Source organism: Patella vulgata, chromosome 7 (genome assembly GCF_932274485.2).
Source record: "Patella vulgata chromosome 7, xgPatVulg1.2, whole genome shotgun sequence".
NCBI classification, from domain to species: Eukaryota; Metazoa; Mollusca; class Gastropoda; family Patellidae; genus Patella; species Patella vulgata.
In genome coordinates, this window is record NC_065885.2 from 52,429,194 (window position 1) to 52,453,107 (window position 23,914).

General features: G+C 36.5%; 1 protein-coding gene across 3 annotated transcripts in view; it reads left to right on the plus strand.

Moving 5' to 3' along the window:
• Window positions 1-23,914, plus strand: part of LOC126827844 (uncharacterized) — a 60,977-nt gene that overhangs the window by 11,497 nt on the left and 25,566 nt on the right. For all 3 annotated transcript variants that reach the window (XM_050557410.2, XM_050557411.2, XM_050557412.2), the window contains exons 2-4: window positions 14,301-14,479; window positions 16,279-16,403; window positions 23,073-23,206. In XM_050557410.2, coding sequence (XP_050413367.1) covers window positions 14,301-14,479; window positions 16,279-16,403; window positions 23,073-23,206 — 438 coding nt within the window. The remainder of the gene's footprint in view (window positions 1-14,300; window positions 14,480-16,278; window positions 16,404-23,072; window positions 23,207-23,914) is intronic.

The window sequence follows — 23,914 nt, forward strand, 5'->3', positions numbered from 1 at the left end:
AAGCGGGCATTAACCACAAGCTCGTAGTAGAAGATACCATAATATAATTTTCCCTCTTGTGTTAACTCTTTTAGAAGTTTTGTTTAATATAAAGTAAAAAAGGAAATTTACAGTTTTCACGAGTTGCTGGCTGATTAAGCAGGACGTGTGTAGGGGGAGGGGAGTCGATTCCTATGTTGGCCGAAAATGTGCCTTTGGGTTTTTCATTGTTGGTGCAGGGCCAAGTTCTTGGCAATGAAGAGCGTCTTACCGTTAAGTCGAGGTGCCGTATACACATTGGCGTGCACGTAAAAGAACCCTTAAACAGCTAAAATTTTTACAGGTTGCCATTTGTGATTTCCTCGAGCCTAATAAGGAAGTGGTCCCTCCATCTTGATGGTTGGTTGTCGAAAGAGATATAGCTAAGCTAATTGGTGACATACAGGTGATAAAATATATTCCTATGGCTTCGCCAATTGTCACGGCTGTTGCTATGTATTGGACAGTTCTGTCTGACTCTCTAGTTGCTTCCATAGAAATAATCACAACTTTGTCCGTTAATGAAATAATCAGACCAGGAAGGCCGCAACACGCATAAAAATAATTCAAATGGGGCTATAAATCAAATACTAAGGACAAGCCTAGAACACCAAAGCGCGGACAAAACAAAGAAACAGACATTATAAACCATAAAAAAATACTATCAAATCAAGTGAATAGAATCTAGGCGCTGATCGTAAGCCTCCTCTGCGCTGTACAGTTCTCTATACCGATACTCTACATGTATATCGTGATAAGTTTAACATTATTTAGGTCAGTGCCCAAGTCAAGAACATAGACGGATATTTCATTACTGAGGATTAACTCGGGCTAATGGATATTGTAATTAATCAAAAATTCCGTTACCATTCATTTGCGCATTGTCCTCAGCATGTTTGAAGGTAGCATTGAAGCTTTGGTCTGCTTTATAATCAGTTTTCCTTTTAAGTTTCTGAAAGAAAAATTCATATATGGACATTGGCCACGTATTATTATGGAGCAGGGCGTGAGACTATAATTCTGGGTGTGGATTAGGTTACAATGAAACCAAATCATACCTTTTTAGTTTAGAATTTCTTTTCTGGGACGAAACTGGACATTTCCGAAGGCCGCGTGGTCCAAATTATGATGGCATTACCCATGTGAATTCTGTGTACAGGAATTCAATGTCTTTCAGCTAGCACGTCGTTTACGTTTACGTCATTGAGATTCGGTAGTCCCAGAACATTTTTCCATTAAAGATGACACGTTTGAAAACAAAGGATAAGCCAAAGCGGGTTCGATTATGTTTTGAGAACTTATCTGTCAGATTTTATACATTTTATGAAAAAGGGTTGTCGTTTCTCGTTAGAATGTCATTTTTTTTTTACAATTGTCTGCATTCCTTGTAAAAGATGCATAAAATGACTTATCTTGACAACGCCAACTAGCTAGCTAATGAGAGAGAAAATAATCTGCTCTATACTGAGACGCAGATCGATATGATGATGTGATTGGTGCATGTTGACGTGCGTGTACGTACATACAGCAGGTATACAGTAAAACAATTCATCAGATATCAGAACATACGCACAACATCCATACATCGATTATCGTCAATAGTGATAATATTATACATATAATATACACTTGTCAGTGAGGGCTACTATAGGATTTTTTGTATAGACAGAAACCAATCATAATGGTATAATCTTTTCAAACTTTAATCAAATGGCTCACTAAACAAACAATCCGATCTTTTCTCCTAAGGCTCTTCCCTAGCTTAATTTACAGGAACACGATCAACCATGCGTTAATATTTGTTCATGTTGTCATGCGACATGTTATTGAATATATAATAGACAGAATGAACCTTTATTCGACCGTTGAAAGTTTAATTTCCGTATTGACTTAAACCTGTATCAAAAGGAGATGTTGTGTATCAATAACACTGTATATATAAAGCAATGTAATTTAGATGCATTTTTCGATTTAATTTGTCTTATTATTTTTTATAAATGCATACATGATTTAATTATAGACTGATAGTTTTTAAATGTCCGTTATAAAAAGACGCAAAACTGACTCAATATGTGCCACAAGGACAACCATCAGTTTCCTTCTTTTTAATGTAACACAATTAAGGAAAGACAAGTGTAATTTATATGTTTATGTTTAAAATGAGTTATCCTTCAGGCGTCAATGGGCATATTTGCCTTTTAGTCTGGAATGTTAGGTCTTTAAAACAAAGCTGTAAAAATCTTCGTTACTGGTGTGTATGTTATCAATTTATGGGGATATTTTAAAAGCAAATACTACTTTAAAAGTTCACGTTGTGGTCTGAATCTGTATTCATAAGAAGAGAAAGTTCCTAGGGATTTTCCGGCGTGGTTCCCCCCTTGTCAGTTGTGCAGGATGGATGGGATGGGGCGAAAACCGAGGCTCACTGTACACATTGGTATGCACGTAAAACAAACCTTGACCGTTGGAATTGGAGATAAGAGAGTACCCCACCAAAAGGCATATGCCCGTCTTCATTAGCCCAGTCGGTGCACAAAACGTAGAACGTTAAACCCCATTTCATTTCATTCCGTATTCTCTAGCCATTGTCAAGTGGAAGCATCGGTGTTTCTAATGAATGATTTTTTTATTCTGGCGCAGGTGTGATTGGGCGTAAATGTTCGTTTGGACTGTAGGCCAAAAGTATCCTTAATTATATAGGCGCCCATCTTATTTTTTTCAGTTTTATATTTCTGCTTAAAGTAACAACTTTAAAATGATGCTGTTTATAGCATAAATTCGTTACAATTATTAAATGTATTTCACCTTTTTGCTTTTTTATTTTGTTATTTATTATGCAATTTATATTTCTGCTTAAAGTAACAACTTTAAAATTATGCTGTTTATAGCATAAATTCGTTACAATTATTAAATGTATTTCACATTTTTGCTTCTTTATTTCTTTATTATGCAATTTATCAAAATTTAGTAAAATAGGCTGAAAGTTTGACCACCCATGTTGAGGTTCAAAAGATCATTTCTAAACATTTTCTAAAATTTCTCTATTATCGTACATCCGATTTCGACAATTTCCTACTAGTGGCCTTTTTTTTCTCATGGGTTATTATATTTTTATAGTTTAAAGATGCATCATGTTAGAGCTAAACCTGCCTATTACAGGTCCCTTTTCTGACTTCAACTATAATCAACTCGCTAGATCACCAGATGACCGAGATTTAAATCGATTTAAACACCCGGGAGATTTAAAAAGTTAATCATAAAATGGATAATCGTGATTTATTATTGGTTGCCAAGTACTGTTGCTACGATAATGAACGATCTATGCTGCATCTTCAAATAGCCATTACTGCAGGGTGTTGTAGGACTGTTGTTTTAAATGAATTCTGATATTTTGCTTTAGGATGATTTTATTTTCAGGATTTCTACTGCTTTATGATTATGTTGTTTCAATAAAATTCTTATATTTTAGCTGAATATGGGTATCCTTATAGTTTTTGGTGTTAGTGTTGTTTTTATAGATGGATTCATCTATGACTGTTGTTCGAATAGATAGCTTTAATGATCTAATTAATGGCCACACCACCAATATGATGATGATTTCATTGAACTAACTTGTAAGAGGCGTTGTAAAGAATCATAAGTATGTATGTTTGTTTTCGAGGAATTCTTTCATATTAATTCTAATAATCTGGTTGTTGAGTTTTGCTTTGTAATAAATTCCAAAAGATCTTGTTGCTGTTGTTGTTGATTTCCTGAAAGTCCTTGTTCCATAGACTTCTGATAATTTTGTTTTTGGGTGTTGCTGTGGTGCTTTCGTGAATTCGTCTCAGATGTGGATGTGGTTTCTAATATCTGTTCTGAGTTTCTATGGGTATTGAGTTGTTGTTTTTAATGCATTCGTATAGTTTTGTTATAGAGCCGTTGTCTCCTGCGAGTATAACGAGGTATAACCCCCTTGAAATAATAACACTACTACACATTCAGTCATCGTAGTCAATAAAGCCATAACATGTCGTCAATGATGCAAATTTGTCATCCTTGGATTATTGCAAACTTTTTTTTATATATATATATACATTTATTTTATATAAATCATGTCCATGACTATTTAATGATGGTTAACATACTTGCACAAACACAAGAACACAGGGCCAATATGTCTGTTGCGGGTAATATTCGAATATCGGCCGAGAAATTCAATCGGAATTTGTCTAATTCTGGTTCGAGGGCTGACAAGGAAACTGTACCTAGTCATTCAGATGATACGAAAAAACAGGTCCACCCCTGACAAGTGTCCGAACAAAAATCTCTCACTCGCATGCGTATACTATTGCAATGAAAATTACCACAAATTACAAAATTGACCGAGTTATTGCGTTGACGGTAAACTACATTCCATTTCATTGCTGCTCTTTCTGGTGAAAATTTGCAGAAATGTATCTAAAGATTTTTATTTGATTAGTTGTGTCGAGGAGGTCTTGTTTCTAATGCCTTCCTATATCTTTGTTTCTATGGATTTATTTTGATAGAAATGATGTTCTAAATGGATTCATGTGTTATTTTTAATGATTTCTGGTAGTTGCTTTGTTTATAGAATTGACATTTAAAATGTAAAAAAAGAATGATTTCTTATGACATTATAATAAATATTAACAACTATAAAACAACTTTAGATTCATAATTGTTGTTCGGAAGTCGGTAATGGGAGTAAATTGATTTCAAACACAAATAATTATTGATCTGTAACCTGGTATTCATATTATAAAAATACATGTGCTCGCGTTTGATAAGGAAGAAAAAATACAGCAAAGCTTAGAGTGTCCATTGAGGAAACATCACGTAATAATAATAAATATTGTTGCTTCTTTATACTGATAATATCGTTTATCGTCTTTGATGTTGAAAGGCTCTGCGGGGCCATTGTGATCTTTGATTTATTTATAATAAACATGTATAGAATATTTTCTTTTCATATTTAAATTAATCGTGATCTTAAGGCGTTTTATTCGCAGTTGACGATTCTTAAATGTAGATGCATTTTCTCTCAAATGCAATTATTTAAATCGTGCCCAAACAAGAGGAAAATGTGATATTTAGTACACAAGTAGAACAAAAGGAATGCGAGTAATGTTATCCCTTGACGCCGATGTTAATATCTTCACTCTATAAAACAAAACCATTATAATAGATGACCAACAAAGATTTAAATCAGGAAAAAGAAGGAAAAGTGTTATTTAGACAGTAATCTAAAAGAATACAACAAACGCAAAGGTGATTTAATCTCTTGACGCCGATGCCGGTGGGTATAAGCCAAACATTTGGATACAGTGCCGGTACTCACTGATTATTTCTATTTTCATATTTATTAACATCGTTATTCATTGAACAAAAACATTTTAATTATTAGAATTATATACATTAATTTATTTTCCGTAGAATGTTTTGCTGGCATACACGTGTCCTTTAAGGCTTGATATTATCTCACATATGATTTGATTAAAATTGACTTGAAACTCTGTCCTTAGATACTGAACTATATGTTTGTTTTCAATCTGATTAGTGTTCAGTCTTTTAATTTTTCTTATTTTTGTATACTCAACCGATTGATTGATGATACTTATCGTTTATTACGGGGTTTACCTACTATTTCTTGATTGATGATACTCGTCGTTTTTGTTTGCTGTTTATTACAATTTTAATGTCTATTACATCATTGATGATATTATGGACATGTTGATGTTAATGAGGATTATTTACATAAGAAGTGGGCATAAAAGGGGTAGATACATCAACAAAAGTTCTTGTATGCAAAAATGTCTCTTAATAATCGCCGTCTTGAGAAGACCTGATGGACGGCCTTTTCCCTTCCCCGTGCCCGGTTGGTCTTAATTGATGATACTTATCGTGTCTTGTGGGGTTTGATGCCATCTTTTAATCAATATATACATAACACTGTAACCATGACATTATTTTTTTGTTATATAATTATTAATGGAGAATATGTATTAAAGACCTGCTCTAGCGCTTTCAGTTCCATCGATCGGAACATCTTTAGGTCTTTAATACATGTTCTCCATTAATAATTATATATCCAAAAATATTAGCACAACCCTGAAGCTACACTACGTTGTTTCACGGTAAACGATGAAAAGATAAAAATTATGTCGGCACAAACTGATATTACCATTTGTTTAAAAACATTGTAGCATTTTAAAATACCGTTTGTTCGTCTTTGGAGCTATTCGTTTAATAATGTCATTGTATAGAGATGGATACAGTACTATAATCAAATACATATTTAATACATGGTTTAATTGTCTATAGTTACAATTGTCCGTGGTTACGTAGTTCGTGTACACAGTTAACAAAAAGTAAATATGTATACACGTGTGTCAATCTCTTGTAATGGGTATAATTTAGAAACAATGAGTAGGAGATAATCTCGGGATAGATTAAGGAAATTAATGGACCATCTTTACTTATTGACTATTAAGTCGAGGAACGTATTTTCTTTAATAAAATGATTTTCCATTATTTTCCTTTTTGTTATGTCATTGACTTTGATTTTATAAAACGGGATCATATGGAACTTTATTTGTAGGTGTTGTTCACTTTTAAATATGTGTCTATTTACAAATAAGGGCCCATTTTCAATGTTACAATCCCGTCGGTGATCGAGTACTCTATCCCTTAGATGTGTGCCCATTACAAGTCAGACCAGCTGGTTTTACATATCATATCTTGAATGAAGATGCTTGTCGTGTTTTGGTGGTTTTACTTATCATGTCTTGATTCGTGACGCTTGTCGTGTCCTGCTAGATTTACTTACTGTATCTTAATTGATGATGCGTGTCATGTCCGGTTGGTTCTATTTACCGAATCTTGATTTGTCTGGTGGTTTTATTTACGGTATCTTGATTGATGACGCTTGTCGTGTTTTGGTGGTTTTACTTACCGCATTGGTGATACTTGTCCTGCCGATATATATTTACTTACCCGCTCTTAGTTGATGATGCTTATAGGACTGTTGCGTGTTAATTACTGCTTCTGGGCTGATGATACTTATGCTGTTAGGTTGATTTATTTACCTTCGACTGATTGAGATATTAATCGGGTCCTGCTCGTTTTCATACTGTCCCTTGATCGATGATACGTCGTTTCCATTTCTTCGAATCTTTGGCGATCCTTGCCGGTCCTTGTTGTGTCATGCTGGGTTTAAGTAGGACCATTTGATTGACGATACTTATCGCATACTGTTTTTCATTTTTCATCGTTCTCGTGTCCGACTGCTTTTACTCACTGGTTCTTGGTTTGTGATACTTATAGTGTCTTGATCACCGTATTTTGACTGATGATATCCATTGCTTCCTTGGGTGGGGGGGGGCGAGGGGGCTATACTAATGATGTCAACCATTACCAAGCGGCATTTACCAACTTCGCAATACACACCTTCGCCAAACATTACTTCTGGTGCCTTTTATTTCCCGTATAAGACTTTCTCTCCCTTCTATCTACCAACATCTACAGGATCGCATAGTCTTCCATCGCCTTCAACATCATTAAATAATCATGTTGCTAATCATAAAACCTTATTAACTCATCTGTATTATCTAAATCGTGATATATCCGACACAACTCGTGCGCTCCGGGTTGTTTTCAGATCCCATGGTATTTTCCAGTTTTCATCTGATTGGTATCATGTCGTGATGTCGTGGTGTCGCCCTTCATAAGGCGACAACACGACAACCAGACAACACAACATCACGACATTTTAGCCCGACATCCCGACAACCCGACATAACGATATCACGACATCACGACATTTTTAACCCGACAATACATTTTCACCCGACACCACGACATTAAAAATGTCGTGGTGTCGTAATGTCGGGTTGTCGTGGTGTCGATTTTTCGTTCCATCCAAAAGACTACACGTTATCCCCTGCCAGGCCTTCCGTCCTGTACCACTGTAAAGAGGAATCACGCCGGAAAATTCCCGATGAGCTTTCTCGGCCAACGCAGTGATCGAACACGAGACCTCAACGTTAGCGAGTCAGAAAAGTAGGACATTAAACCCCATTTTCGGATTGATTCCTCTTTGACAGTGGTGCAGGACGGGAGGCCTGGCAAAGGATAACATATAGTCGTTCGTATGGGACGAAAAACCGAGGCCCCATTTACATATTTGCGTGCACGTAAAAGACCTCCTGACAGTTGGAATTCAATATAAGAGTAGGTCGTAGCGCCGCTATACGGGTAAAGTTTCCCTCATAGTACACTGTATAGGGTATGTCCGTCTTCATTAGCCCAGTCAAAGCAGAACGAAATGAAATGGAGTCCAACGTACTGTTCTGCTCTGACGGGCTTACACCATTCAGTGTGTTATGGGGGAGATTTTTGCCCGGACAGCGGCGCTAAGACCTACACTTATATCGAATTCCAATTGCCAATGTAAACACGGGACCTCGGTTTTCCGTCCCATCCGAACCACTAGACAGCTGTCCTTGTCAGACTCTCTTTCCTGCACCTTTGACAAGGGGAAATTACCCGGAAAATATTGATGAACTTTCTCGGCCAACACCGGGGGCGAACCCGCGACGTCCAGGCTAGCGAGCTAGCATCTTACTCACTTAACCACTGTGGCTCCCGGAGCAGAACAATTGGACGTTACACTCCATTTCGTTTCATTTCATTTTCAAACAATTCCGAACCAATCGGACTATTGAAGATAGGCATACCCTATACAGAGTCATATGACGGAAATTTCCAATGGACCGTTGCATTTCTTCATTGAATTTCAACCGTGAAGGATTCTTTTATGTGTACGCCAATACTCGACACAGTTCTTTGCCAGGTCCTTTGTTCTGCACTACCGACATGGAGAAAGCGCGCTGCAAAATCCCGGGGAACATAATCATAGTATTGAGAGGAATATGGCCGATAACCCGACATCACGACAACCCGACATCACGACACCACGACAACCCGACAATGCGACATCACCACATCACGACATTTTAGCCCGACAATACGACAATAAAAATATCGTATTGTCGGGTTAAAATGTCATGATGTCGTTAAAATGTCGTGTTGTCGGGTTGTCGCCTTATAAAGGGCCACACCACGACAACATGACATGATACCAATCAGCCACCATAAAAAAAACCCGACGTCCACCACTTTTGGCGTGCACGTAATAGAGTCCTTAACAGTTGTAGCTCAAGGAAGGGCATGTTTTGTAACTATGTATATACTGAATGAATAGTGTTAGAAAAATCAAGCAAACTATAAAATCTTTTAATTTATTACCGGTACTATGAATATACAGATTCAGGATATAAATTCAAAGACAATATTCACATTATTCAATTTTTATTTTGACTGAATGCAAAAATCAAAAATAATATTTTTCCATTATTTTATTTGAGAGAACACTGGCCTAATGTCATTATCATTTAGAGCTAATAACACACTTATATAAAAAATATAATAAGATGAGAATATCAATACAGGATATAGTGTCTTCAGTCAAGCGTTGGTATTTTCTTTGTGTACCTTCGATTATTTCTTTTCATATTATCGTGTGGAGTAAAACGCGACGTTAACCAAGGGCTCGAGTTATTTACCAATCGATTTATTTTAACTAATACATTTTTAAAAAAAAACCGCGAGTAAAAAATTTCCTTTTGTCTGCTTGGATTCGCTGTTTATGAATTATTATTACCGCTCTGTAAAATACAAATCGATAAACTAGCTCGATATTTATTGAAATATGTGTAATATAAGTAGAAATATGTGAAATTAACGTTAGAACTCTGTGAACTCATCCTAGAATCGCCAGTGATATTCTATGATTATATCATTTAATGTAACAAAACTAGTAATATTTCATGAATATATCACGCAAAGTGATGTTTAATCTAACCACAGAAGTAAAAGTTCATGACTATATCAAGTAACGGTATATTAGAGAGATATTTAATATAACAAACATCAGTGATTTTCCATGAATATATCACGTAACGGTGTATTAGAGAGATATTTAATATAACAAAACTAGTGATATCCCATGAATATATTACGTAACGGTGTATTAGAGAGATTTAATATAACAAAACTAGTGATATCCCATGAATATATCACGTAACATGTATTACAGATATATTTAATATAACAACACCAGTGATTTTCCATGAATATCACGTGACGGTGCATTTACACGGACATTTAATATAACAACACCAGAAATACTCCATGAATATTTCACGTAAGAATGTATTCAAGACATATTCAATATAACAAAACCAGTAATTTTCCATGAATATATCACGTAACTGTGTATTACAGGGACAATCAATATAATAACAGTAGTGATATCACATGAATATACCACGTATCGGTTTATTAAAAAGACGTTTAATATAACAAAATCATTAAAAGAAGCACTGGCCCATTTTTGATTTGACGTAATATTATTATAGAACTCTTTGAATAGGTTTCATTTATAAGACCTGTTTGTCAGACGTTTCCTTCAAAGATTCGTTTGTGTGTTTATGGATAAGGCAATGGAGATTATTTTTTGGTGCCATTGATATTTATTTGAAACGGAACAGAATTATTATTAAAGGCTCAATGCCACTCTTGTTGTAACTGAATAATATGTCCCAATCTTTATTCTGGTCAACAAATTGTACTATTTAACAATATTCCAATTAATTGATGATACAAATTTCATCTTAACACACCTAATTTAAAAAATTGGAAAAATTCAACTAAATGATTTGAAAAGCCTGACGTAAAGCTTTTCAAATATGACTTGGATTTAAAAATATTTTTGAACCCTTTGGACAAGTAAAATAGAATTTAATGGATAATTTACACAACAGGTAGGACACTAACACGTCTAGTACTTAGAATAAGGCTGTTTTTTTCTGGAGCTGTCAAGCCAGCAAGAGTGTTATTGTCCCTTTAAGGATATCTGTCATCTCTCGTGAGCATGGTACGCACTTTCTACGTTACATTATGTAATTTGTTTCGTAAAAGGGGCACAATCTACTCCATTATTTAACAGATTAATGGGTCGTTTATGCCTTGTATGTCGTTTGCACGAAACGGTACAGATAATCTTTTATTGTTTGATAGAGCCTTTTAATAACTACGTGTGGGCTCCATGCGGGGGGGGGGGGGGTCCATCAAAAGAGCTCAAAACCAGACCAGTACTTTCTAGAGGAAAATTTTGCGTAGAATACGATGCCGAGTGGTAATCAGTCCGCCGTTGGGGCGTTTTCGAGATATTCGGGGTTAAGGGCCAAAGGGGTTAATTTGCACTGAAAGTGAATAGACACCAGTCTGCCGGCCGCGGGGGTTTTCTGGAATCCCAATCTGGGAAAACCGACGTAAATCTGTGTCCGGAAAACACGTATCTGACGACGTTATTAAAAGTTTGCAAAATTTTATACGCCCCTGTTTGTCCGTCCGTCCGTCCGTCCGTCCACAATTTGTTTGTGGACACTCTGCAGGTCATAATTTTTAACCGATTTTTACAAAACTTGAAATATAGGTCTATCTCCCTAAGATCTTGGTTCCTTTCGATATTGGAATATATCGGGGGATAACATTCATGGATTATGGCCCCTGATTGTTCGAAAAATCACGTTTTTAGCTTGTCGACACTCTAGAGGTTACAATTTTCATCAATCTGGTTAAAACACAGATCCTATTTCGTTTCGTTTTTATAGTTCAAAATTTCGTTTTACTTGTCTTTACTACACTTGGATCTGGAAGAGTTGTTATTTAACTCGTGTTCTGAATGGTGTCAGGGATAAGCCAATGAAACGGTCTGACACGGCGAGCTTTAGGTGTGTTCTGCACGGAACTATGGGTAATCCACTAGTAACATCAATGCTGATTGGTTAATCAAATGTCTGACATCATAGAGTCATAAGTCGGCCTTTTGAACCCTGACGTGACCTATCGCTATAACTTGTCAGATCTTCATGTAGTGTAGGCCATCGAAAGTATAAAAAAAAACGAAACGAAATATAGATCTGTATTTTAATCAGATTGAATTTTCATCTGATTTTGATGAAACTTGAAATGCATGCTTATAACCCAAAGATCTTGATTCCTTTCGATATTTGCGCATATCGGGTCGTAACTTCCTGAATTATGTCCCCTGATTGTACAAAAAAATCGCGTTTTTAGCTTGTGGTCCCTCTAGAGGTCACAATTATTATCTGATTTAAAAAAATTGTTCGAATATATCACCGTTACACCAAAATTGTCGGACAAAATGGCAGCCCCTCGTACGCAAATAGTGTAAACGTGTGGTATTTTAAGGTTGTGGACCCTCTAGAGGTCATAATTTTGATCCGATTTTGATGAAACTTGAAATACATGTTTATAACCCACAAATCTTAGTTCCTTTCGATATTTGCGCATATCTGATCGTAACTTCTTGAATTATGGCCCTTGATTGTACAAAATTTAGAGGTCACAATTTTTTTCCGATTTAAAAAAAAAACGTGTGAATATATCACCGTTACACACTACGATCTTGGTTCCTTTTGATAATGGCGCATATCTGAACGTAACTTTCTGGATTATGGCCCCTGATTGTTCAAAAAATCGCATTTTTAGCTTGCGGATTCTCTAGAGGTCACATTTTTTTTCGATTTTAAAAACCGTTTAAATATATCACCTTTCCACCATAATGAAGTTTGAATTCGAATTTCGGGAAAATTGAAATGAAATTGCCCAACAAAATGGCCGCTCTTTGTACGCAAATTGTGTAAAAGTATGTAATACGAAGGTTGTGGACCCTCTAGAGGTCACAATTTTTATCCAATTTTGCAGGGGAAAAGTTTGGCAGGCTTCGTGACGCGGCATATAGGCTGTAGTCCAGCCATGAAACTTGTTTTTCGGACAACTAGTTTCATTATGTATAGCAATCGTTGTGAAACTAAATCGGAAAGATTTCGATTTGTTTTTACCTATTATTGAAACAGGTTTCGAAGTGTTTTGGTTCTGTTATGCAAGATCTTTTTTGACGTTCCAAAGTAAAAGTTCGGTACTTAGAACACCTAAACATAAATTTTAAATGTTCCTATTATTTTTTAGAATAGATTCCGCTTTGATTTTGTATTTTACGCTGACATTTATTGCTTTAAATCTTCCTAGTGCAAAAACGGAAAATTTGACCTTTTGACCTTCGGGGTGACAAAGAACAAGGGTGAATTTAGCATGTTTACATTTTTATTGAAAGGGTGATTACTTTCGATCATTTTCAGCATGTGTTCATGTTACAAGAATGGCTGCGCATTTACGTTGAGTGAAAATGACCTCATTTGACCTTTAACCTCGAATATCTCGAAAACGCCCCAAGGGCGGACTGTTTACCACTCGGCATCGTATTGTACGCAAAACCTTACTCTAGACATGTTGGGTTTGGTTTTGTGCCCATTTGATGGACCCCCCCCCCCCCCCAACTGATCCTCGAGACTAATATAAAAACATTATACATCGGCAATATTGCCGTTCCGATAGATTAATACAGTGGGTGATTCGTGTGCTCTAGTTGATGACAACGGTAAAAATTTTCTGCGTGTATGCATGTGGGATTATCAATTTTTCCTGAATTCTCGGGATCAGACACGGGTGCGTGTCAGTGCCGGACTGGTGAGCCGAAGGCCCACCTGTCAGGTCATTGACCAAGGACCAAACAAGTACGCGCCGACAGGCGTGTCACGGGCGCGCGAGCAGTTTTCAATTTTGAAAACTGACAACCGCAAACCCATTTTCCAAGCATTTCAGACCAAAGCAGAACAAGGCAAATTTTTGATTTCCTGATACAATTAGATGAATTTGAGAATTCTCTTCAATGTCAAAAACAAAAGATGAATTACACGGTTCTCGGTATAATGAGGTCAAACTCATAAAGTTCTTTCCTTGTAGTACACTTCTTTTTTTTTGTGTTGTTTGTCAGTCATTTTTTTCCTATATTTTCTTTGTCCTGTCCTGTGTCCTGTCCTCTCCTTCCTTCTTTCTTTTCTCCCCCCCCCCCTTCTTTCTCTTTTCCTTTTTTTCTTTTTTCTTTTCCTTTTTTTCTTTATAGGCTTAGGCCCACTTTTTTTAATGAGCTTAGGCCGTGGGCCCAGTCCGGCACTGGTGCGTGTTATATATTGCGGCGCGTTATACGTGGGTGTTTACGGTGTGTTTACTTACTATGTATTTCACAATTTCTATGTATTTAACAAACTTATGTTTTTCTCTTTGCATTTCAGTTACAACACTTACCATAGCTGTATCCACGCATAATTCACACCAGACGTTTTCTGAACTTCTGGAAGGTCCTGCAACCGGAGGTGACCACGATACAAAAAATGTTTCACATATTTTCCAAGTTCTGAATGGTGCTGACTATTTGAGTACTACCGATTTGACCGCATATGATATACAAAACGTAAGTTGATTACTGTATCATCCTTCTAATTACGATGTCACCCTTCTTATTGTTATATATCCCTTTTAATTACGATATAACCCTTTTATTTACGATATAAACCTTTTAATTACGATATAAACATTTTGATTACGATATAACCCTTGTATTTACAATAAAACCCTTTTATTATTTTCATGTGGGTGCATATTGTCGTCGCCCCTGTCCGTGCGTCCGTCCGTCAGGTCACAATTGCTATCCGATTTCAAGGAAACTTCAAATATAGGTTTATCTCCCTAGGATCTCGGCTCCTTGATTATGGTCCTTGATTGTACGAAAAATCGCGTTTTAAGCTTGTGGTCCCTCTAGAGGTCACAATTTTTATCCGATTTGAAAAACCGTTTTAGTATATCACCCTTACATCCTAATGATGGTTGAGTTTAAAATTCGTGAAAATAGGACCAGAACTGCCGGACAAAATGGCCACCCCTCGTACGCAAATAGTGTAAATATATGGTATATCAAGGTTGTGGGCCCTCTAGAATTCATAATTTTGATCCGATTGTGATGAAACTTGAAATATATCTTTATAACCCAAATATCTTGGTTCGACTCGATATGGCCCTTGAATGTTCGAAAAATCGCTTTTTGTTTAGTTTGTTCTCTATCCATCTCTTGCAAAATGTGGGCGTATCCTGCCAGGAAGCCGCTGGTTTACGATATAATCCCTTTGATTGTGATCTAGCCCTTTTACTTACGATATAGCCCTTTTAATTTCGATAGAGACCATTTAATTGCGATAGAACCCATAAACATTCTAATTACGATAAAATCCATAACCATTTTAATTACGATATAAATCCTTTCCATCTAAAGTAAAGTAGACTGACTTATAATCCCTTTCCTGCTAAAATTTGTGCATAACATTGCAATTATGGGTCCTGAATCTCAAGTGTTTGACGAACCAAAATGGTGATTGAAAGACTAGGAATGAACTGACTAAAATCGCGGTCACACTCACATCTTACGGTCACGCATGTGGTTGGCCGTAGTTCATTTGAACGTTGCTCACCGTAGTGCCACTACGGTCAACTAGGTTGAAGTATAGGGTGAATGGGTTCCTACTTTACCCTACTTGTCCCTATACCCTAGTTGACCCTAGTTAACCGTACTTAACAGTACTATGGGTGTACCGTGAACGTAATTCAAACGTATTCCAACCCTATGTAGTTGTCCTGGGTCAAGTAGGGTCAAGTACGATAAAACTACGGTCACATTAGGGTGTTTGAACCCAAGATAACGGTAGAGATATTTTGAACATAGGGCTAACATGGTCGAATCATGGGTTTCTTGAAGTTCAAACTATGTTTATAACTACGTTGAACTACGGTTAACTACGTCTAATTACGTTCAATACGTTTAACTAAGGACCGTAAGATGTGGCCGCGACTTAAAACAAAAAATAACCAAATAGAAATCTTCACCTCACACTGTCGGGTAAATTGAAGCACCTGTAGCCTGTTTGCAGCGCTTGTATTAAAACCTCAACGATAGAGTTTAAGACTACACATAATCACAAATAGTGAGCTATTAAAATATTTTGGTCCCAATGTTTGTTTTCAAGACGATCATGTCTAAGTTATATTATAGTCATCTGATGTTTATATGGGTATCTACTGATTTCACTTGGTGTGATCATAAAAGCAGTCTTTTAATTAAAATAACAGCACACCTCTTAGATACATGTGAACGGTCTGTCTTTGCGGGCTTTTAATTCACGTCAATTCACATATACATCCGATGTTTTGTTTGTATTTTAGGCTCGAATACAAGTGTACAGTAGAGTTGGTGAATTATTACAGGAGATTGTTGATTGTAACGTAACTAGTAGTAAAGTCTTAGTTAGCTGTGGTCAAGGAAATACAATATTTAAACCGTTATATGGGTTAGTATATTAATATATTATCATTATATTTTCAGTTCAGTTGGCCTGACCTGGGTCGTATTAATGAATGGAATATAAGCCCTGAGTAGAATTATACCGGCCGCCAGGGGAGAAAGGAGGAAAATGGTTTGGCAGGGGGATACCAAGAAACGGGATTGTTGCCGATCCGTGTCCTGGCCGATTGACCCCTGGGAGGGCCTGGTTGGCAGCAAAATTTGACATTTAATTACACATATTTTAATTACAACTTCCCCTCACAATGTATGAATAAACGTGACCTTTGAACTGTGTTACGTAATTTTGCTGGCAGCACTTCCGGTCAAGATAAAATTGCTGCCATTGGTGTTTTTATATCTTACATACTAGCTTGATGATTCTGAGAATGTTCGAGCTTTCCCTCACAATGTATGAATAAATGTGCCCTTTAAACTACGTTACTTCCGATCAGGTTAAAATAGCTGTCATTGGTATTTTAAGGTAATATTATGGATGTATTATAAGGTCCATGGTAATATGTAATGTGCTGAATTATCTGCAACAAGATTTATCCATCCCTCATCACGTGTAATTGAATGGGTTTTGGTGTTCACTTTAAGGTCACTGTTCAAGGTCACGGTCAGTTGAAAGTTGCTGTCGGTGATGTTTTCCCATTCAGTGTCCTCTGTGTATCAAAACCTACGACAAATCGCTTTTCCATACATAATGTGTAATTAAATGTAACATTTTGCTGCCATCCAGGTCCTCCCAGGGGTCAAGCGGTCAGGACATGGATCGGCAGTAATCCCGTTTCTTGGCATCCAGGTATCACCCACAATTTCATCATGTCAAACCTTTTCCCTCTCTTCCTGTGATCAACCGTCCCTGGTGCCCGGTTCAAACGTCTCGTTTTCGTTCATTATCGTTATAAGATGGCTGCATTGGCATTGTTAGAACGATTACCGAAAACTGCTGTATCTTGTCATTCTTATTAGCAAAAATACAGAATTTTAGGATTTCTTTGTCATTTAAGCGTAAATTGAAACATGGAAGAATTGGGTATAGCTATTCTGAAAACCAAATATACCATTTTATGATTATAATTTTTTCCTTGGAGTGGTTTAAAGGCGTACTACTTGCAGATCCCAAAACGAATAAAAATATCTACAAGACACGTAGGAGATATGAAGAAATAATATTTAGGACCTTCTACTACTTTTATTCCATTTTCCTGGGCATAACTCACATTGTGTTCTGTAAACTGAATGGAATCAAATCTCAGTTAATCAATAATAACGAATGAACAATAAGAGTGGGACTCTATCACCCATACACACACTTCACTTATTTTCTAGACAATTCTCTCTGCTTCTTTTTCAATTTTCAACACATTTTTGTGTTAATCTTCTTATCTAGTGGAGCCACGGTGGCTAGGTGGGTAAGGCGCTGGCTCTCAGGCTGGAGGTCGGGTGTTCGATCCCTGCATTGGCCGAGAAAGTTCATCCCGATTTTTCGACGTGGTTTCCCCTTGTCAGTGATGCAGGACGGAGGGCCTGACAAGGACAGCTGTCTAGTCCTTCGGATGACACGAAAAACCGAGGTCCCGTGTAAACATTGGAATGCACGTAAAAGATCCCTTGGCAGTTGGAATTCGATATAAGAGTAGGCGATAGTGCCGCTGCCCGGGCAAAATTTCCCTCATAGCACAGTGTATGGCGTATGCCCGTCTTCATAAGCCCAGTATAGGAGCAGAACAGTAAGACGTTAAACCCCATTTCATTTCATTTCATCTAGTGGGATAGTACATTTAGGAAAGCGATCGATTTTTCAATCAGCAGCTGTTGCTAAATAGATATTCAAAGTACAATTTCTCTTAATTTACTCTAAGGTTCTTGATTTCTTATTCAAACCATCGTGCATTTCAAGTAATGGTGAGTCTTCCTTAAAGATTCAGCTGCGTCGCAGCTGCGTCAAGTATCTGTCCTTGGTCCATTGTTATCTACCATGTTTATTAATGACCTGCAATTATATCTAAAATACCGTTTCGACCTGTTTGCTGATGACACACCAATCCACCCGTCATCGCCGACTGATCTAGTCTATAGTATAAAATGTCAGTTTTGTTCAATAAACGAAGACCAGTCGGCTGAAGTGTTCCAGTAAATACACACTGAAATATGTTCTGGCCATTTAAACACCCCAAAGAATAACATGTTCTTCGAGGTCAAGATGGCATCAAACGTAGTATTTTATTTAATAGTCTAAAGAACGCCTTTTAATCCTTATCTTTTTATATATTAAATTACAGTAGGAAGCAACAAGGCTTTAATAATCTAGATTATGCACTTTATTTTTGACCCAGATCAGATAGTGTGTTCTTTTGTACTGATGAAAGTGACTGGGACATCACACATTCTCAGACGATATCAATTAACAAAACAAGAAACAATCTACTTAAACAAATCATACTCGGTTCATTTCTTATTAGCAGGGGAGTTGGTACAATAATTTATTAAAAGAGTGAGAACTTGGTTTCTTCTATATTAAATTGACTTAATTAACCCCTTGAAGACAGTCTTGTGTACCAATACAGGCACTTTGATAAATGAAGAAATTCACATGATCTGAGCACCGTTTTCAAAGAAAACTTGTCAGATGCTAATGGTGTACAACAAAAATATTACGAAGCAAAACTGGCATGTGATTTTAATGGAATTAGGACTTGGAAATTATAGGCCTACTCTAAACTTTTGTTTGAGCATCTACACAAATCTGTGGTTTGGATGGCAAAGCGTGCAATCATGCTTAAGATTCTCTCCTGGGCGTGATAGATTGTTATATAAAATCAATTGTAAACAAATGACAAAGGATTCAAAAGAGATTATCATTTATTTAGAAGTCTGTTTCTCATTATCCATAGGTCCCATTCTCTTCATTCTCTGCTTTTATTATAAAATATTGATGTTTTAATCTAAAATGTACTTGATCTTATATGCAGGACACTTCTTACATTTTGCTACATAAAGCAAATGGATCAAAATTTACTTCGTTACATGAATAATTAAACATTTTATGCGGTTTGGTTTTGTAATGGTTGAAGTCCAATGAATCTGATTGATTGAAATTATCTTTACTTTTGTTCTATAAAATTATAATTAAACCTATAAAACCTAATTTATTTTTTTTTATATAAACTATAGATTACGTCACGGCTTGGATTCAGTCGGATGAAAAGATTTCACCCAACGCTTATAAGTGACCCTGGCTTGTTAATATTATCTGCCAAGAGTATCTGCAGGAGTTTTAATGCATAATTGAAACACATTTGGTCATGCTTTCCTATTGTAGAGATTTGTCGACTTTCAGAATATTGTAGTTCACAAATGGAAATCACTTTAAGTATATACACTCTCCCATCAGCTGAGAAACTCTTTTATATTAAAAACGTAAATCGGCAAACTGTTCCACAAGTAGAGTGTTTCTTTAAAATGTATTACTCTACAGTCTGTAATGTATCTGTTTAATAGCTAAAACTATCAGGTTCTGTGTAACATCCATTATTTGAGGAATATTAGTGTCGTAGGATCTGCTTTTAACAAGGGAGGGGCAACAGGAAAAATGGCACAATATTGTAAATAGGGCAATAGGAATATGATGACATTGGTGCGGGCATTACCATCAGTATTTGAGGTAATTTTTTCGAAATTCGACGGTACTTTTTCAGAAGGGGGGTTATTATTTTAGAAGGGAGGGTACTTTGTCAAAAGGGAGGCACTTTGTCTAAAGGGAGGGGCAGTTTTTTTCTAAAGGGAGGACACTTTTTTTCTAAAAGGGAGGGCACTTTTTTTCTAAAGGGAGGGTACTTGTTCAAAGGGATGGCACGTGGAAATCTCATCGCATTCGAGTGTTATCAAACATTTTCGGTTTCTTTTGTTTTTGCAATTATGAGGGTAAGCTGCCTACTCTGCCTACCCACCGAAAACGCATGATTATGGCATATCTTGTAAATATCGTTAAGGGTATAAACAACAAGACACTGCCTTACGTTAACCCCAGATCCGTTTGCCACAAAATTGTAAATACATACCAAAACCTGACAGAAAATGTAAAATCAAACAAATTCTAGACCAAAAAGTCAACAAAAAGGGAAAATGAAAGAATTGCCATAAATAGATATCATGAAATCAGGGGTTACAATTAGTAGTCTTGGGCTAGATGCGTTTCTCCAATAATGTTGGTAATCTTGAGTCATACCAACTTTCTGCGAACTTGGCAAAAGGACCCCAGCCCCAACCACCACTTCCATATTGGCAACGCCACTATATTTGACCAGCAGAGCTACAAATTTAGAATTTCTCTGGTTTTGCGAGGATGGTTTAGATGGTACGAAACTCCCTTTTAATTAATCTTCGACGTCATTTTCTGCATCGATTATTGTCCGTTACGATTCTCTTAATGGTTTGACGTCTGAGATTTCAAGCTGTCGATAAAATATTAATACATTAGTTTTCACCATCATGAAAACAAAAGCTCACTTTTAAACGTATGGTAGATTTTTTTTTCGATTAAATGATTTTGAAGTATGCACTGTATACGCGTAACAAAATGACCACAAGACACTTAATTATTTATAAACGGTTATCATTATTATTAGATTTTATTCTTTACCTACCGATTAGGCAAATAAAATAACATAGTCGTGGATACCTTTTACTTGACCAAAACAAACAGCCAATAGGTCGGACTATCTTCTTTTTTTCTTCTGTTTATGTAGGCGGCGGGGGGGGGGGGGTGTATTGAACGTGTATAAGACATAAACAGGTTTTCAGCCAAACAAAATACAGCGCTAAACTTTTGCCAAATCTGTATGCTTTCTATAGCGATGAGCAAGCATGATGAACCATTTACACCACTTCCGGTTTTGATAAAATAATAAAATAAAAGACTCGATTTTTGCCCGTGATGCAGGAACAGGAGTGATACAGCGCTAAACTTATGCCAAATCTGTATGCTTTCTATAGCGATGAGAAAGCATGATGAACCATTTACGCCACTTCGGTTTTGATAAAATAATAAAATAAAAGACTCGATTTTTGCCCGTGATGCAGGAACAGGAGTGATTGTTTTTAAATATGTTGAAAATTGCGGGTCTTTCACTTTAATTACCGGTCACAGAAATTCAAAAAATCATTGGATTTCTATCTTTTTTATTCCCAGCCACGTCTTATTTTACCCACAGGTATACAAATACTGGTAACGTTACATTGATCAATCTGAACATCGTACGTAATATGGTATTTTATACTGAATCTCTGAATGTTTTTCTGATCAGTCAGGACTCGGTAGATTCCAGCCATTCTGTAGTCAGAATATACGTGGATTAAGCCAAGTACCAAAATTTAATCGCAGTCATGATGATCGATCTCCAGTATTGGCTAAATCACCTAAGAAAGTTGTACGTTTTCGGGTTCTAAAATATCCCGTAATAAACAGACGGTGTGTCGGGGGATAGGTCGTGTCCAGTTTCAAAATACCCTGATGTAATTGATTGATTTTGTGAGTGCTTCAGTATATTACACATAAGGCTTACTTTTGATATTGGGTGGTTATGTCAACCGGGAAATGAACTGTGGGCATTTCAATATGAGCTTGAATATTTTCCATGCATTTAATATACATGACATATTCTGGATACTTTCCATACGGTAAAATGTTTATTATTTATTTCTTAAAATTGCATATAAATACTGCGTGAGTCATTAGCAAAGTGACGGATACATATGGTTGTATTTTCTAATATTGGGTTAGAATATTTAGTAATATTCACCTAGTATTCAGGCGCTTGAGATATTCCAGTTTTTGGTTCAATGTTTTGCTAATTTTGCGAATTGTTTTAATTTTTTTATGTAATGGAAGTATTCTGTCAATTTAGATAATAGAGAGATAATGTGGTGGTATTGGTAATATTGGGAGGTATTGTGTAGTATTGGTAGTGTTAGGAGGTATTGTGTAGTATTAGGAGGTATTGTGTAGTATTCGTAGTATTAGGAGGTGAAGTATTAGGAGGTATTATGTAGTATTGGGAGATATTGTTTAGTAGTATTGGTAATATTGGGAAATATTGTATAGTATTGGGAGATATTGTGTAGTATTGGTAGTATTTTGAGTTATTGTGTAGTATTCCGAGATATTGTGTAGTATTGGGAGGTATTGTGTAATATTGGTAGTATTAGGAGTTATTGTGTAGTATTGGTAATATTGGGATGTATTGTGTAATTTTGGGAAGTATTGTGTAATATCGGGAGATACTGTGTAGCATTGGTCGTACTGGGAGATATTGTGTAGTACTGGGAGATATAATGTAGTATTGGTAGTATTTGGAGGTACTGTGTAGTATTGGTAGTGTAAGGAGGTATTGTGTAATATTGGGAGATATTGTGTAGTATTGGTAGTGTTAGGAGGTATGGTGTGGCATTGGCTATAGTATTAGGAGGTATTATGTAGTATTATGTAATACTCTGTGGTATTGGGAGGTATTGTTTAGTGTTAATAATTGTTAAATCAAAGTTAAATATTTTCGCTATTTGCATTGAATTTAAAGAAAATAGAAAATGTTTATCGAATTCATTATACATGTATTGTAAAATCCAATCAGTCATCTATATATATAATTAGTGTATATCTTTTTTAAAGTTTTCCAGATGCACAGTTGGTTGCTACTAGTGGTACTAATCCTGAGTTAATGAGTGTTAAATATAATCGATATATTACCCCACCAACGTTTGGCAATATGGTACTGGTTGGCACTGGTGGTATACCAGCGTCAGGTAACAATTCTATTTATTGTTTCACAATTAATAAAAAAGGCGGATATTTGGGTGGTGGCCGAAGTTCATATCAGCATATCCAATAAGGGAACGGTTCATTCAGTCATGGGTGGCGTTGGGTATATCGGTGAGATGGAATATAACTGGAAGCGGACCCAGTAATTGAAATTCGTGCGATAATGATATAACTTTGAAAGAAAATTTAAAAAAAGGATGAAATGGTGTTTAAGTCCTACTGTTCTGCTCCGACTATGTTAATGAAGACGTGCTATACGGTATACTCATCTATCAAATTCCAGCGGTCAGGGGATCTTTAATGTGCACGTCAATCTGTACACAGGACATCGATGTATCGTTCCATCGAACCGACTAGACATTGTCTATTCTGCACATCTGAAAAGGGGAAACCACACCGGAAAATCTCGAAGACCTACTCGGTCAACACTTAGATCGAACAGAGGATCACCAAAGACCGAGTCAGTGTCTTGCTCACTGAGTCACCGCGGCTCCCAAAGTAGATCAGATATGACAGTTGATGGCAGGTTTTCTACCTAATTCGATACACCTTGTACCCAATTGGGTGGCTGCACCCGAGCTATATATGCATGCATACTACATCCAGGGCCGGATTAAGCTTGCATGGGGCCTCTGGATGAAAATGTCACCGAGGCGCTTGCATCATCAGTGAAAGGGGGTGGGGCATGTCCC